General features: G+C 41.4%; 1 protein-coding gene across 1 annotated transcript; it reads left to right on the top strand.

Moving 5' to 3' along the window:
• Nucleotides 1-5,595: 5,595 nt before the first annotated feature.
• LOC135500379 (syndetin-like) lies at nucleotides 5,596-17,466 on the top strand. The gene is made up of 13 exons (XM_064791817.1): nucleotides 5,596-5,730; nucleotides 7,927-8,007; nucleotides 8,232-8,348; nucleotides 8,595-8,791; nucleotides 9,532-9,649; nucleotides 10,128-10,246; nucleotides 11,697-11,838; nucleotides 12,438-12,578; nucleotides 13,349-13,475; nucleotides 13,830-14,010; nucleotides 15,374-15,563; nucleotides 16,185-16,376; nucleotides 17,245-17,466. The coding sequence occupies exons 1-13, from the start codon at nucleotides 5,674-5,676 to the stop codon at nucleotides 17,464-17,466; spliced, it is 1,884 nt and encodes a 627-aa protein (XP_064647887.1). The 5' UTR covers nucleotides 5,596-5,673.
• Nucleotides 17,467-17,809: the final 343 nt, after the last annotated feature.

Here is a 17,809-nt window from a genome sequence, read left to right as displayed (position 1 = left end):
TGTATGTATTTGACAATGCAACACTGCACATAATCTTTCACTGTGGCCCAGTGTGTTTTTCACCCTTGAAACTAATGTAATTTAAACTTTTCAAGCCTGAATGCTCTTGGGAGCGCCCTTCCTATTCTCAAATAGTCTGTGAATAAGCCACTTAAGTATGTTGATAACTTTATCATTTCATACTGTGTCATCTTCCTTTGCCCCACATAGGCATATCTTTCATTATTTTCAATTATTTTTTATTTTTTAAAGATTTTTTGGCATTTTTGTTTTTTCTTCAGTGGTACATGTTGGTCATTATAGCTAGATTACAGGTAGGTTAGGCCTACAGGGTTACAGCATTAGTTTATTTCATGACTGGCAGTTAGTGCCGTCATCAGCAGCCACCTAGCGATAGGATTGAGACTAGTGAGTGCAGTAGGTGTAGGCGCAACGTATCTAAGGTTAGGCACTCACTGGTCTTTATCTCCAGGAAGATGACACACCTGGGTAACCATGGCGAAGCTGCAATACAATCTTATCACTGGTTTTAAACTTGATCCCAGTTGTTTGATATAATTGGGAAAAGTTGGTTATCAGATTTTAAAACTCAGAGGCTCATGCCAGTGAGCATGTTGCGCGTTTTAATAGTAATAGTAGCTCGAATTGGGCACATGGCTTGAAAGGTTTAAAACATTGACCTGTGATAAAAAGGGTGAGTTTCTGGGAATGGCCTGCAAAGGCAATTGCATTTTCTCACCCATTTTTTCACAATCAAATATTGTTTATAAAATGTAAAATGTATGATGTAAATAATGAAGTAAAAATGTATAACATAATAAGAAAGTACTTCTCTGAAGTTATTTATGTTTTGTTATGGTAAAATGAATGACAGGCCCTTACTGTAAACTCACTCAGGAGCTGTCCGACCGTCAAATGGCAGCACCCGCTGGATCTGTCATATTCATGGTCCCCTGCTGTAAACTCACCCGGCCAGGAGCTGTCTGGGCTTCAAATGGCAGCACATGCTGGATATATCAATATAGGACAGCCCCCCCCCCCCACTATAAACTCACCCAGGAGCTGTCTTAACCTTAAATGTGGCAGCACCAGTGGGACATATCAGTCGGCTACCATCCTACGTGTTGGTCCCTACTGTAAACTCACCCAGGAGCTGTCTTAACCTTAAATGTGGCAGCACCAGAGGACATATCAGCCGGCTACCATCCTACGTGTTGGTCCCTACTGTAAACTCACCCAGGAGCTATCGCCTCTTGATCATGTGAATCAAATGCTAGTCTGGAGGTCTCAGAAGCACACTTTGTCCCCTCCAATAGATCTAAGACATGCCTTTTCCGAGGCCGGGATGGATGTACGCATCCTGATTCAAATATTATTCATCATTCTCTTCGTTGGCCATCTTCTTAGATGCCTGAGATAGTAAGTGAGGTGCCCGAGATGAAAAATAAACATCGTCACTGAAAAAAAAACACCATGTCCTTTCACTAAGACGAGAATATCGTCTATCTAAATCGGATTCTGGGTCGTGTGAAGACAAGTCTCAAATGGTCTGTGAGAGGTGTCTAAATGAACTCTTTGCGACCTCGATGTCAATCGACAGAGATAACGCCCTAGTGGGAACAGGTTATGAAATTTCCAGACTTTTGAACGATGCTAAGTTGAGAAAATCAACTCCAATAATTACATCTATTTACCGACCGCAATTATTTTCTGCAGGTCGGCAATCTTTGTTTATAGTTGTGGTTGTCGCTTCTTGTAAACTGTACATGCATATGCTCGTGTTCGGCCTTAATTTTTTTTCTTAACACCCCAAACTCAAAAACCACTGGGAGATGGCACTTTTTCTGATTGTTCCTCGACGAAACCACATGGGTACGGTCGGGGGCGATGCCCTGCATAGCCTCATACCACTCTCGTTCCTAGGTGTGACCAGAATTTTTTTTAAAATCTTTGTTAAGTAAAATTTCTAATTTTTTCTTACCACCCCAAGCTCAAAAACCACTTGGAGATGGCACGTTTTCTGATTGTTCCTCGACCAAACCACATGGGTGCGGTCGGGGACGATGCCCCGCATAGCCTCATACCGCTCTCGTTCCTAGGTGTGACCGGAATTTTTTTAAAGTCTTTGTTAAGTAAAATTTCTAATTTTTTCTTACCACCCCAAGCTCAAAAACCACTTGGAGATGGCACTTTTTCTGATTGTTCCTCGACAAAACTACATGGGTACAGTCGGGGGCGATGCCCTGCATAGCCTCATACCACTCTCGTTCCTAGGTGTGACCAGAATTTGTTTAAAATATTTTTAAAGTAAATTTTCCATTTTTTTTCTTAACACCCCAAGCTCAAAAACCACTTGGAGATGGCACTTTTTCTGATTGTTCCTCGACCAAACCACATGGGTACGGTCGGGGGCGATGCCCCGCATGGCCTCATACCACTCTCGTTCCTAGGTGTGACCAGAATTTAAAAAAAAAAATTTCAAAGTTAATTTTCCATATTTTTCTTAACACCCCAAGCTCAAAAACCACTTGGAGATGACACTTTTTCTGATTGTTCCTCGACCAAACCACATGGGTACGGTCGGTGACGATGCCTCGCATAGCCTCATACCACTCTCGTTCCTAGGTGTGACCAGAATATTTTAAAAATATTTTTAAAGTAAATTTTCCATTTTTTTTTTTTAACACCCCAAGCTCAAAAACCACTTGGAGATGACACTTTTTCTGATTGTTCCTCGACCAAACCACATGGGTACGGTCGGGGATGATGCCCCGCACAGCCTCATACCACTCTCGTTCCTAGGTGTGACCCGAATTAATTTTTTCAAAAATATTTTTAAAGTAAATTTTCCATTTTTTTCTTACCAACCCAAGCTCAAAAACCACTTGGAGATGGCACTTTTTCTGATTGTTCCTCGACCAAACCACATGGGTACGGTCGGGGGCGATGCCCTGCATAGCCTCATACCACTCTCGATCCTCGTGCCTTCTCTCCACGCAGGTTGTTCCATATCTCTGCTGGATACGCCAAGTCTCCACATGGTGTCATGCCTCTTCTCGGCGTGTTCGGCCTGATTTGGATGTGACCTCTCTCCCTATGAGTATAGTCGTGATACGGTGATGTTGGTGATGCGGTCACATCGGCTCTCACATCGTACGGACAAGACGGCAGTGCAGCCAGGTCCCATTCGGCTTGTGTTTCTGACTGTCTCGGCTCGCATCATCTCTTACCGTGTCGGCAAGACATTGATCGATTTAGTCTGGTTGTGACTATCTCAATACGCTCACTGTGCCGGTGTAAAAGTAAAAAGTGTCCCCCCTAGAAAAAGTGTCCGGGCCTATTGTATTCTGACAGATTATGGCATATGGTTCTATAGAGGCAATGACCGTCAATAGCTCAGCGCATAATAGAATCCTTTGTTCCCGGACATTTTAAACTTCTACACCGGCAAGACGGCTTAGCTGCCAAGGCCGACTCAGTCTTGTTTGACTTTCTCATTTCTCGTACCTTCTTTGAAAGACGGAGAAGCTATTCCTCCCTCGCTCCCCTGCCGTGGACCAGCAGTACTACATGAAACGTATACAAGACGTACCCATGGGAGCAACGCCGCAAGAAACTGACGGGTAAATAAACAACTTGATAGGTATAGCAGGCCTATAGTTGAGATAAACCGCATGATTAAACCAGGTTCATACTTGCTTTGACTTGATGAATGACGGATCTCCGGGAGCTGGTTCAGGGGTTCCAGCTGTAAATCGTCCCCCCCCTAAAAACGGACGATATTTTAAATTTTACGCAAATACCTAGTTCCAATTTCTTAGCTTAGATGGCGGTACCTGACAGTGACGAAGACTTGTGAAGATATGGCACATATGGATTTACCGTGGCTCCAAGTTGTTTATCTGCTGGGGAGAACCATGTACTTCAGAAATGACTTTTGCCAATGAGACAGTAGACCGGCCTGGCCCTTCCCTCTAATGGATGTTCCTTTTCGCTACTTAATGGTGCGCCTTGTCCCCAATTGTGTCAGGTTCTACGTGGTGCCCCATGTCTTCTGGATGTGCCCTCCCCCTTCATAGCGCACCATGGCAGTGTTGCTACATAGTGTTACAAGTACATAACCTTTTACTAGGCGTTCTCTGTCTGAAATTTTGAGAAGCAGGTACCTGGAGCGCGAAGACCTCACACATAGGAAAATCTCACATATAGGGAACTCACGATCAGGGAAGTCATTTCAGTGCATCCAGGCGGCGGTGTAACACTTACTCATAGTGTGGTTATTTAATCGAATCACAGGTGGTGCTCAAGTTGTATGTATCCACTATGGTCTGTTTTGAATTTTCATGGAAAGTAAATTGATTCTTAGTCAATACACTGATAATGGGGAGACTTTTAACAGTTTATGGCTATGGAAGGTATACTTAGTAGGCCTATCGACAGTATCGTTAGTTATTCACTAGTAAGCATGCCATTGTAAATGTAATAGTAAGCATTTTATTTTTAGGATTGTGCACATTTTCAGATGTATATCACCAGCGCCGTGCTGTCTTCATTTTCTGAGAGGAACGCGTTCTTAATCCCCTGATAATAAGACTGTATCCCAATTGCATCAGTGATTTTGGCCCATCTCAGTCTTCATTTCACAGGGATTTGAAGCAAAAAGTGCTAATAGCATTCCGCGAAGATGAGGTCACTGCAGCTGCTGCCCTCTATTTCCCCATCGCTGAATTACAGGCAATATCGGACAAACATGCGGTTTCGTAATGGATTCAGGCTTTCTAACTAGGGCAGTTAGATTCAATCTGGCACATGTCCGAGTGTTGGAAATACTACATAATCGTTCTGAATATTTCTCTCTCTGACTCTATGGTATCATTCATGCTAAAAACAATGCAGGGTAAAGATAATTGACTTTGAAATAAGCTCAAATGCGTAGAAATAAGTGTCGATGTCCGACTGTCACGTGACTAAAACGTCATCAATATCTTATGCAAATGACGTTGTGAGCTATAAATAGTAACTTCGCGGGATGCTATTACAAGAAATTCAAAAAATCCACACCTCCTATATACCCCCTACACCAGAGAATTAACATAGTCCAAGGCCATAAGCAGACTTGGATGTCCCAGGAAATATTCATTCTTCGGACACAATTTCCAGGGGGACATTTTCCATTTCTACACCGGCTAATTGCGATGCATTTTAGTTACTGCTGAAGAGATACACGGAGAGAACCGTCTATCGCAACCAAAAAATTGCCGGAAGGAACTAAAGCTGGTTTCCTACATGCGCGCTTACTAGGACACTGCACTGATGCTATATATAGGGTCTGATGAAGTTCAAACACAAGTAAAGTGTCTTGTCTAAGAGTATTAGCACAATATTGCATTTGCCAAATTTAGACATTTGAATAATGACTCATTTATTTTACATAAATCATCATTATTGAGGAAATTCTGTAGCCAACATCCGGTGATTAAAAGAATAAACGAGAGAAATAATAAAATTTTCAACTCCAATTAGTTTTGGCAACACTCACGTTCTACGCATGCGCGGTTCTAAATTTAATGCTGTGACTCGCTTTCTTCTTCAGTACACCAATATTGACACTTTTAACAGAAAATTTTCACGAGTTTTGTTTCAAAATATGTGAGATACAAGACGAAAGCTATCATGAATTCCCTGCAACTGGATCTAAAAAAGAAGTTCAAATCGTTGCTCAACAAACAGGTGTGAAAACAGTTATTTTTGTTGTGTGAAAAGGCTAAAATCAGTGAAAGTTGTGTACATGTCACAAATTTTATGTTTTCAGGATGGGATGCACAGGTGTGTGTACAAAATGCACTACTGTCTACTGGAGCGCTGCTGTTTAATTGTACTGTTCTTGCGTGTCGACGTACCCTTCAGCTATCTTGTAGTCCCTGTCTCGGCCACGAGGTGGTTATCAAGGGGGCTCATGTGGAGAATATTGCAATTACAGTCATGTCAGACCCCCAAAATTGCAAAAGTGAAAGGGGAGGGGCAGCTGGGTATAGAGTTCCACTGAGGGTGACACTGTCATAATGGCAGAAGACCTTTAAGGACAGTGATGAGTGGTGTCGGCAGTAAAAGTCTTGACCTGGGGTCTTGACTTGCTTGAGGCCCGATGCTAGGGCATCAGTTGGGCAACCAGGACAGTGACTTCAAGGCCTGGCCCTGGGCTAGGCCCTATACTTTAGGCCTAATGCATAAGATAACAGAAGAATTGCAATGACGATCGCGCCCTTGCAGCGTGTACCAAACACTGCGGCGCGAATTGTGTGCAGGATGAAGAAATCTGAGCACATAACCCCAATACTGCGCGAGTTACACTGGCTCCCAGCGTCTGCTCGGATTGAATTCAAAATCCTCCTGCAGGTATTCAAATGTCTGAGACAATCTGTGCCAACGTACCTCCAGGAACTTCTTTGCACCAAGGAGGTTACACGAACAACAAGATCTGGTTCAACGGTTCTTTGTGAAAAACGAACGAAAACGAACTTTGGGGACCGTAGCTTCGCTGCATGTGGGCCACGGCTATGGAACAAACTCCCCAAGGGCATACAAGATTGCCAAAACACTGACACTTTCAAGGCACAACTAAAAACGCACTTATTTACAAGATCACACGGAGAGGGAGTGCCTTGAGCACTGACCAAATCCATGGAAAAGCGCTATACAAAAACTTCATTATTATTAATGAAGACGGTGCATCATGATAGTCAGTGTTCAGAGCGGAGACAACCCATCCTTGGAAATTAAGTGCAGCGCTAATCGAGAGCAGAGATGCTCTGTATTCAGTGGCAAGTGCTACTGGAATGTCATCCTAAACAGCATTCACTAGTGTCTATCAGGATTTAAAGTCATCAGTATAACATTTTCCCCATTTCCTGAACGTTTCATAACATTTGGGTGCTAGATTGGCAAGTTTTTGTTCAAATAAAGGTACCAGCGTCCACCACCCAGCCGGCAGCCATGATGGATCTGACTTGGAGGAAATGATAGACAGGATTGTTATTTTAGACAACATTTCCCTTATCTTACACCCAAATGTCATGAAATTTTCAGGAAATGTGTTTTAAAGTGTATTAAATTCCTGTATGGCTACTAAATTTTGTTTTGATGACTCTATACTTGACATTAAACCCTAAGGGGGGAGGTATGTGGCGGGCACATATTGGGCCACCGCCCCTTTAACATTTAGCACTGCGCAGAGCAGCTGCGCAGTGCTCTCTTCCGGTGACGCCCTTGGAGTTTCCAAACGAAGTTCAGATTTTGAGAATAAAAGTTGGTATTTATGATGTAACCACGAGTCATCTTTCGATCAAACGCCGAGCAAAATGTGGAAATAAGCGACCTTTACAAATATGTACCAGCGACCACCTGCACCCAGTCGGCGGCCATAATGGATTTGACTTGGAGGAAATGATGGGACTTCCCAATACTACAGGAGCCTTGTGATTTTAGACAACATCTCCCTTATCTTACACCCAAATGTCATGAAATTTTCAGGACATGTGTTTGATGGCGTACTTATTTCGTTTAATGTAACTAAATTTTATTTTGATGACTTTATACCTGACTTTCAACATGGTGGACGCTGTTTAGGATGCCTGCTGCTGGATCCACCCATGCGAGCCAGGAAATCGACAGTATATCACATGGATAACGATAGTGATACTCAGTGTTTCAATTGAGCTCGAGACACCAAATATTATTTAAAGCTGGTACATCACGGGAAGTATTTCAACCAACACGAGATGCTCCAAGTTTAGAAATTGAGACACTTGTCCTCAATTTCAACTTACTCATACTGGAAAGCTGAAAGAGGAGGCAACTTGAAATTTTGTCTGGAAACACAAAAATTAGTCTGAATGAATCTTTACTGATCCTTTATCCAATTTGCAGCCTGATGTCAAGTCGCCCGTCGATGACCTTTCACCTCAACACTTCGCTGCTGATCCTGCGGTCTCAAAGTTCAAAGTTCACGTGAGTATGGCTAACCTAAAATGGCGGTCGCACTATTCCGAACATAACAGACTAAACCTGACTTTCAGTTTTTATATAAAGATTTAAAACTTTTTATGACCAGGAAGAAGAGAATTATAATGCTGCTTCTTTGGAAAGTTCATCACATTTGCAGATCTATTTTAGTTTGGAATGTAATGAAATTACCAATTATTCCACTCTTGTCTCTCGGTATTTCCTCACAGGCTCAGACCAGTCAGGAGTTCCCCAATGACCCCCAAGCTGACCAAGAAGCGATAGATAGCATTGAAAAGGATTATTTCAATGGAGATGACTTTGATGCAAGTCGCGCTGAATTGGATGTAAGTCTTGTTACCTTGTTTTGCCCTGTCAGAATAACTGGACTTCTGTACGGTAAAAAGCGTGTGTACAAATTCCTTGGGCAGGGCGTAAAAGCTGCTGTATATGTTGACTATGCGCCACCCATGAGAGGAGTGTGCAATATATCGCCACTCTTTAATGGGAATTAACATCATGACGTAACTAGCGATAAAATGCAGAAGTGGCAATAGAATGTACAATGTCGGCCCTCATTTCATCAATTTCAGAAACTCCCTGATGTTCTTGAGCTTCAAGCGATTGATCAGGACAGGAGCAAACTACGCGGTCAGCTCCGGGCCGTCTCAAAGAAGGTGTCTGAGTTAGTCCTGGAGAACCACCCCGCATATGCTGCGGAGTTGATCCGAGTCATGGAGTTACAGCAGTCACTCCAGACGGCAAGCGTTGTCTGCGCGAATGGCAGAAGGTGAGTGCTGTACAACTGCAATCAGGGATGTGAAATTTCTGATTTTAGGTGGATTTCAGAACTTTTTCTCATACTTTATGCTGAATTTGATAACTGGCAGGAAAAGAGCACTTTCTCACCTCTCCGTGAATCTTTGAATTTTTAAAAATTTTGCCAAAAATAAGCGTTTAAGAGCTTTTTTTGTGGAAGTGAGTGCTGTTCAAAGGACAAGATTTTTACAAGAAAAAGTTTCATATTATTTTCTCGAGTTATTTGCATTCTTCAGCATTGTTGTCTGTAGCACTCATGTATTTTAAGTGATTCCCCCTTGTTCAACATTCGTCAAGAAATAACTGTACAGAGCCGAAAATGTCAAAATTCAATGTAATACACCCAAAGGTTGTTTGTGCTCCAGAGCCCAAACGATGTTTGTGCTCCAGAGCCCCAAACGATGTTTGTGCTCCAGAGCCCAAACGATGTTTGTGCTCCGGAGCCCAAGCGATGTTTGTGCTCCAGAGCCCCAAACGATGTTTGTGCTTCAGAGCCCAAGCGATGTTTGTGCTCCAGAGCCCCAAACGATGTTTGTGCTCCAGAGCCCCAACGATGTTTGTGCTCCAGAGCCCCAAACGATGTTTGTGCTTCAGAGCCCAAACAATGCGGACAAATTATGAATGGACTTTAGTCATGTACATTTTATAATTCTGAAATTTTACACCATTCGGTTAATACCTCTTATCCGGCTTTGTTTGTCCTGTGTCAAGGTATTTGTCCAATGCGAAAGAGGACTTCACCACAGCCAGCCTGGGCCTCCTTGCCAACTATAGGAAGAGACAGCAGTTGGTTGGACTTCTCAAATCGCTGAAGACCATCAAAACTCTGGTACAGTAGAACCTCTCTATTAAGGACACCCTCGGGACTGACCAGTGCTGTCCTTAATAGAGAGGTGACCTGATTAGAGAGGTCAAATTGAATGGAAACAACCAATTTGGGATCAAAACTAGTGTCCTTAATAGAGAGGTTGTCCTTAATAAATAATAGAGAGGTTGTCCTTAATAAGGAGGTTGTCCTTAATAGAGAGGTTGTCCGTTATAGAGAGGTGCCCACTAAGGGAGGTTTCACTGTATGTTTAGAAGGCATATTTGTTCAGCTGCTTGACTTGGAAGCGATACAAGTCAAAACAAAAAAATAACTCTATGACATGTCATCAACCCTTTATTGTTTGCCTCATCGGAGCACTCTTATTAGTAAACAACCTTGGTAAACAGACAGGGTTTGTATTTTAAGGTAAATTAGAAATTATTGGGTTGTACTTATAATTCCCTCGTTGTTGATGAACTGAATGTGTTTCTGTTTTCAGCAAAGGACAGACATCCGACTTCGTGAGATGTTGGAAGAGGAGGATTATCCTGGAGCCATCCAGTTGTGTTTAGAGTGTCAAAAAGCTGCCAGCACATTCAGACACTTCCACTGCATCAGGTAACTATAGAGTGTCAAAAAGCTGCAAGCACATTCAGACACTTCCACTGCATCAGGTAACTATAGAGTGTCAAAAAGCTGCAAGCACATTCAGACACTTCCACTGCATCAGGTAACTATAGAGTGTCAAAAAGCTGCAAGCACATTCAGACACTTCCACTGCATCAGGTAACTATAGAGTGTCAAAAAGCTGCCAGCACATTCAGACACTTCCACTGCATCAGGTAACTATAGAGTGTCAAAAAGCTGCAAGCACATTCAGACATTTCCATTGGATCAGGTAACTATAGAGTGTCAAAAAGCTGCAAGCACATTCAGACACTTCCATTGCATCAGGTAACTATAGAGTGTCAAAAAGCTGCAAGCACATTCAGACACTTCCATTGCATCAGGTAACTATAGAGTGTCAAAAAGCTACAAGCACATTCAGACACTTCCATTGCATCAGGTAACTATAGAGTGTCAAAAAGCTACAAGCACATTCAGACACTTCCAGTGCATCAGGTAACTATAGAGTGTCAAAAAGCTGCCAGCACATTCAGACACTTCCACTGCATCAGGTAACTATAGAGTGTCAAAAAGCTGCCAGCACATTCAGACACTTCCACTGCATCAGGTAACTATAGAGTGTCAAAAAGCTGCCAGCACATTCAGACACTTCCATTGCATCAGGTAACTATAGAGTGTCAAAAAGCTGCAAGCACATTCAGACACTTCCATTGCATCAGGTAACTATAGTAATGTTCACCGTGCTAAGAATTTTTTCATATTACTCCTCTCAGATTTCTGCTTGAATTCATGAGAAGCCTTCCCATCCGGTCGTGCCGACTATTAGGGAAATGGCAGTTGGTTGATGCTTTTGCTGCGAGTGACGTGCAAGGCATGTCATGTGCATGTCACCACATGTCACCACATGTCACCACATGTCACCACATGTCACCACATGTCACCACATGTCACCAAAGCTTTGTGTACCTGGTGCATGCGCAGTGGAAGAGGAGGTGTTTTTTTGTGGAGACTAGTTTCGGACAGTCGGTGTTCAGTTTGTGTTCTTGGGACGTTTTCATTCGGGAGTTTTATTTGAGGCAAAGTTATATTTATAAAGTCTTGACACGAATTGCTAAACGGGACATGAGCCTGGCCGGCCAGCATTCATTCAGGGTTTCATGTTTTATCACGAGGAGACTCGAGACGTGTATTCAGCTGCATGGGTTGCATCATCCGTACATGTTAGAGGTAACGCCCGTGGTTATGGAGACAAAGCAGTAGTGGTTTCCCACAAGACGGAGAGTCGTGTCGTGAGTTTATCGTGAGAGAATTGAGCATCTTTTCAACCATGGCGTGTTAGTGACGTACATAGTACGTCATACATTTCTAAAATCTGAACACATCAGGTCTTGGTGGCTGCCTTTCCATTCTTCCTCACATCAATTCTTTTCTCCCCTTGCAGTGAGCTGAGTTCAAAACTCAAGGACACTTTGGAAATGATTGAAGAGGCGCTGGATGTGGCTCTGTCTAAAACATGTAACAACTTTGATACGCGTCATTACGAGAAGGTCCAGACTGCTTATAGGCTGCTGGGAAAAACACAGGTAAGTTGTCTTGGAAGATTTTGCCATGTCTGGTTAGGGTCCTGTATCTGACCTGCTGGGTAATGGGTTCGATACATTGAGTGATATGAATAAAGACCAGCAAATGCTTTTATCTAAAACTCCATGTACATTTACACTAGGCCTTTCTGTACAAAATTGTAGTAAAAGCATTTACTTGTCTTTATTCATATCACCCCTTGTCTTTCTTCGTGTATCTCCGCAAATGTGTCAAGTTTGATTCAAAAATACCATCATTTCCATCAGAAAAATCCGCCCCTATCCAGCCCCTCGAAAGAATTCAACGAAGGGCTCCAATGAAAAAAGTTGTTTTGACTTGATTTGCTCATCTAATACCTGGAAAATATGTTTTTGCTCGAAGTTAGATTAACCAACCTTTGAAGAATTTGGCCCAGTAATTTTCGTACTGTAGCCCAATAGGATTTATAGACATTTACTTCTTAAAAAAACCTTTAAGTATACAGCAGTATCAGATGAAGTGTGTCACCACCCCTAAAAACTTGTTGGTAATCGAGGTTTTTACTTGTTTTGGCGCCAAATCTTTGAAAGTTCATCAAAATCGTCTTTATTGTTTGTTGCAGACTGCCATGGACCAGCTGAATATGCACTTTGCTAGCGCCATTCATAACACCGCGTTCACAATCGTCATCGGTTATGTTGAACTCTGCTCAGGGACGGAAGACAGCAACTTTCAGAAAAGACAATATCTGGATTTATGCGAGGTGAGGAGTAATTCTTTAAAGGGTAACTCGTGTCAAATTTCACCACATAATGTTTTAGCTGTTTTTGACAAATGACTACGTCACTTTCTCATAAATCGGTAAGGTTTTCGAATCGAAATGCACATTTTCTAGAAATTGATGGTTTAATCACGCCCAGACGGCTCGCTTCGATGCCGTTTTCGTTGATGACGTCACAACATGAACATTTTCGCGGTCGCGGTGGTTTACATTCAGCGATTTTATAATAAATCTAATCAAAAATGGAAAATTTGAGCTTTACATTTGTGATCAACAATTAAAAACGGACGTATTTCCGCAAAGTTGTAAATCACATCATAGTATCACTTTAAGTAGCCTAAAAGCCTAGTGGTAAACGGCTTATACCATTTGTTTGTACTTCAGTAGTCAACTTCTTGAAAATGATATGCACTACTGCTGTTCCAGCACCTTAGCAAAATTACCATTTTTGCAGATTAAATGATATGATATCAAAAATATGTAAGGCGAGCCAATATATTTTTGATGATACAATAGAACCTGTCTATTAAGGACACCCTCGAGGCTGACAAATGCTGTCCTTGTTAGAGAGGTGTCCTTATTAGAGAGGTCAAGTTGAATGGAAGCAACCAATTCGGGACAAAACTAGTGTCCTTAATAGAGAGGGTGTCCTTAATAGAGAGGGTGTCCTTAATAGAGAGGTGTCCACTAAAGGAGGTTCTACTGTATCTAATAATATTGAGTGTCTAAACCAGTTTCATTTGTATATGCAGCACATCAGTCCGGACTTGTTTACACCATGTCTGATTGACTTGTGCAAGGCATTATGGGAAGTCATGAAGAGTTATTATCAGACGATGTTATGGCATGAAAAACATGACTTGGAGCCGACGGATCAAGGTTCGTTGATATGCATTTATTGGACGGGTATTTGTTGATTTTCGAAAAACTAGATATCCTGTTATATCTGGAGAATAACACCTCCTACAAGTGAAGAGTGAATGCTGAAGGTGATGAAAAAGAATCATATAGAAAAAAATAACTTGTTGATTGAAAAATTGACAGATCTCTTTGTTAGTTTTTCCTTTTGAAAAATGTCTGCTAAAACGCTTAACCCGTCTTGGTGGAGGAATACTCCCTGGAGAATAAAACCTCCGAGTAGAGACCGAACGCTGGAGAAGAAAAATCATGTTGAAAAAGCCATTTTATCAATCAAAACTGATCGTTTTATAAAATGAAATTATCTTTCCACAGAGTCTGGCAGCAGCAATGTTGAAGCTGCATTCAATCGGCGTTACATCAAGCAGAAGCTGGAACATGGTCTTGGGCGGATATGGCAGGATGTCCAGCAAAAAGTTCGACTATATGTGCTTAAGACTGATCTATCATACTTCAAGTTTGACGAGTTTATCAAAGTTTTAGATTTGCTGAATAGGTAAGTAGGGTGGCTACAGACTGGAATCCTGTCCTTGTTGGAGTTTGCGGGTCTTGGATTATGTTTTCAAAGCTTAGATTAAATTAATTAAATTAAATTACCATATTTTATAATGCCCTATACAGGTAAAACGAGCTCTAAGGCACTTTACATTGGTAAAACACTGGTGTAAAACATAAGAAATTTAAAACAATGGTAATAAAGGAAAATATAAAAACAAAAAAAACTAGAGCAATTTACATTAGTAAAACATTGGTGTAAAACATAAGAAATTTAAAACAATGGTAATAAAGGAAAATATAAAAACAAAAAAAACAAAAAAAACTAGAGCACTTAACATTAGTAAAACATTGGTGTAAAACATAAGAAATTTAAAACAATGGTAATGAAGAGAAATATAAAAACTAAGACTTTACCCATTTAAAAAATATTTGGAAAATAAATGAGTTTTGATGGCCCGCATAACATAACATAACATAACATAACATAACATAACATAACATAACATAACATAATTATGAAATATAAAGTCAGTCAATTTCTGATAAGGAAAACCCAGGTTGTGATTGTTGGCCCTGTCGTGTAGCTTGGCTTATTGGATGTCCCAAGGTATGTTACTGGAGAACTATACTGCTCGATTGTACGCAACCTATTAAAGGACCACTTGTTTATGAAGACCAGGGTGTCTTGCCCCAGTCGTATAGTTTAAGGCATTGATACAGAACTACCGGTATTGGGTGTCTCACAAAAACCGCCAGGGTGGAGCTAAAATGTGGATCAATATTTTAGCTCCACTTGAGCGTTTTGGGTGAGACAATCAACACTGACAGTGAGGTATCAATTTCTATTCTAAAACGTCTCAAATTAAATATCGAATAATGTGGTTTGAAATGCTTTTGAAATGCTTCCACATTTTGCACCAACCCAGGTGTTTATGGTAACCTAACCATAACCGCTGAATTCAAAACGAGGCTTTGTTTGCGCATAGTGCATTTACACTGTAATGTGCGGTTTATTCTATAAAACCCAGGTGTTTTAGAATTATGTGTCATAATCCATCTGTGAGAATTGTATGCCTCTAGAAAAACGAGTTTAATTCCAACCAGAAAGAAATTCTGTTTGTAAAAATGTCCAGAGTAGTTTCGGGCAGAGGTGGAGTTTTGTATTGTCTTTAACAGTCACCTTAGAAAATCTTCAGACGAGCAACCAGTGGAGACTGGCTCCGTGACTGAATTCTGTCACGTCTTAAACTGGTGTAATGTACAAAGCAGTCACCTCAGAAAGTCCTTTTGGTGGAGCAACCGTTGATTTTGTTGTGAGGTTGCAGCTTGCTTACATTATACTTTAAATTCTCTTTCTTTAGGCTCATAGAAATTGGCGAAGAATTCTGTGGTAGTAAATCCGAGGCTTTACAGGAATCGATACGAACGCAAAGTCTGAACTATTTCAAGAGTTACCACCGGGCGCGGATGGACGAGCTGCGCATGTTCCTGGAGAATGAGGGATGGGAACTCTGTCCGGTCAAATCCAGTTTCGCTACGACTCAGTTGCAGGTATTGTTAAATTGTAAACTCCTAACTTCACTCCTGTCTGTAAATATCTTAAAGGGTCTGTATATAGTATTTAAAATCGTTTGAAATACAGTTATCCTATAAGACACCAGAGAGATAACTCAAAAGTGATCAAATTTCTGTGCAGAAAAATTACCATGTAGAATATATCTGCCATGTCTTGGCGCTTTATAATGTAGAACATTCTCAAAGTGCTTTATGTCTATTGCCCGGTCTAAGCTGCTTGAAACATTTCAGTAGAACTCGGATGACCTGCTAAAACAGCACTTCAACCTAAGCAGGTCTGTCTCTTACCTGAGTGGAGTTAGGCCTATTAGGTAAAGAGACGTGTCTAGAGTCTCACACCGACATTGGGGGTTGAACCAGGGACCTCTTGGTCGCTAGTTTAGAGACCCAAGCTACTCCATCACCGTGGATGTATTTGGCCTGATATCCACTCATGAGTTTCTGGATAACAAGACCTTTTCACCCCCATATCTCTGTATAGACTCCTCTAAGTAATGCATCAGAAGAGTCCATTTGGGAAAGTTGGGGTGTATTGGTTGGTCTCTCTGGTAGGGTCATTTCGTGTGATTGTTTTAACTTTTCCATTCTGATTTTCAGGAGTTTCGTTTCTTGCGACATAAGTGTAATAAGATGAGTTCGGCTGGTCAAACCATCTCCTCCCAGTCTGTTGACCCTGAGAAACCGGTCCGGCCAAATTACGGCTATTTCCAAAAATATCTCGATGTCGGGAATCCTTTTGATGTTCAGATCGAGGATGAGGAGACTGAAGACGTTTTGGCGACCAACGGGGTAGGTAAAAACAAAGCGGACAACTCTCTATTAATACAACCTCTCTAGTAAGGACACTAGTTTTGATTCATAACTGGTTGTTTCCATTCAATGTGACCTCTGTAATCAGGACATCTCTCTATTAATACAACCTCTCTAGTAAGGACACTAGTTTTGATTCCAAACTGGTTGTTTCCATTCAATGTGACCTCTCTAATCAGGACAACTCTCTATTAATACAACCTCTCTAGTAAGGACTTTTGATTCCAAACTTGTTGTTTCCATTCAATGTGACCTCTGTAATCAGGACACCTCTCTATTAAGGACAGCACTTGTCAGTCCCAAGGATGTCCTTAACAGAGAGGTTCGACTGTATTGGACATTGGGGGTGTTCACACAAACCAAACTTATCTAGATTAATCTGGACCGGTCCAGATTGGTCTGCTTTGTAAACGTGTGCCATTGTGATCTGATTTGGTCGGTTTGGTTCACAGTGGTGTAATAGGTGTACCGTACCCTCGCCACTTTTGGTCCACTTTTTTGCATCGTGTTAAAATGGGGCACATAATTTACTTCTTGCAAATTCATGACATTGCGAGCGATGATATCTGGTCGTGTCTGGTTTGGTTTGTTGTGTTTTCTTCAAGGATTTTGCAAATAACCTCGATTTGTAAAAGAAAAGTAAAATTGCAAAACACACTTTTTTGGTCATTTCATGATCCGCCAACATTTTGAAAATTTTTTGATTAGAAAACTATGACGACGTCTTTTCTTTTTTTTTGTGGGCAATTTTTATTTTACGCAAAACGTGATTTTTCACAAATTGTACAAAAAATGAAAACATGAACATTTGGTGTTTTTCACGAATTAAATTTTGATGTAATTTCAGTATGGAGGTGGGCGAGGCCGCCAAAACTCGATGGAAGAGATTGAAAGTGACAGTGATGAGGATGTCCCCGACGAACTGAAACAGGACTTCATTGATGAGAATACGGGTGACACGCCGAGTAGGCCAATGTATCGACGACGGAAACTCAGTAATAAATCTGGTGCAAGGCTCCCTCCAATTATCACCAACACAACTCTCACTCTGCTCAGGCTTTTTGGTTAGTTTGCTGTTTGTTTGCTGTTTGTTTGCTGTTTGCTGTTGTTTGCTGTTTGTTTGCTCTTTGCTGTTTGCTGTTCGTTTGTTTGTTTGTTAAGTATCACCAGAAGTGAAGTATCATCTTTACGATACACATGCCCTCTTCCCTCCAAATTCTCGAGCAAAATGAGTAGACCTCTCTATGTGATGTTGCCAGTTATTATCTTGGTCACGATCAGCCTACTGTTGTCTACCAAGGTCACGTTCCTCGCCTCTGGCAGTCTCCTTTCACTTAAGTTTCCAACTTCTCCTCAGAGCGGGTCGTTGCTGATAGACTCTCATGAAGAGATAACGCCAAAATCGATATCCG

Source organism: Lineus longissimus, chromosome 16 (assembly GCF_910592395.1).
Source record: "Lineus longissimus chromosome 16, tnLinLong1.2, whole genome shotgun sequence".
Classification (NCBI taxonomy): domain Eukaryota; kingdom Metazoa; phylum Nemertea; class Pilidiophora; order Heteronemertea; family Lineidae; genus Lineus; species Lineus longissimus.
Note: the sequence above shows the minus strand (reverse complement) of the source record. Positions and strands in the feature narration are given on the sequence as shown.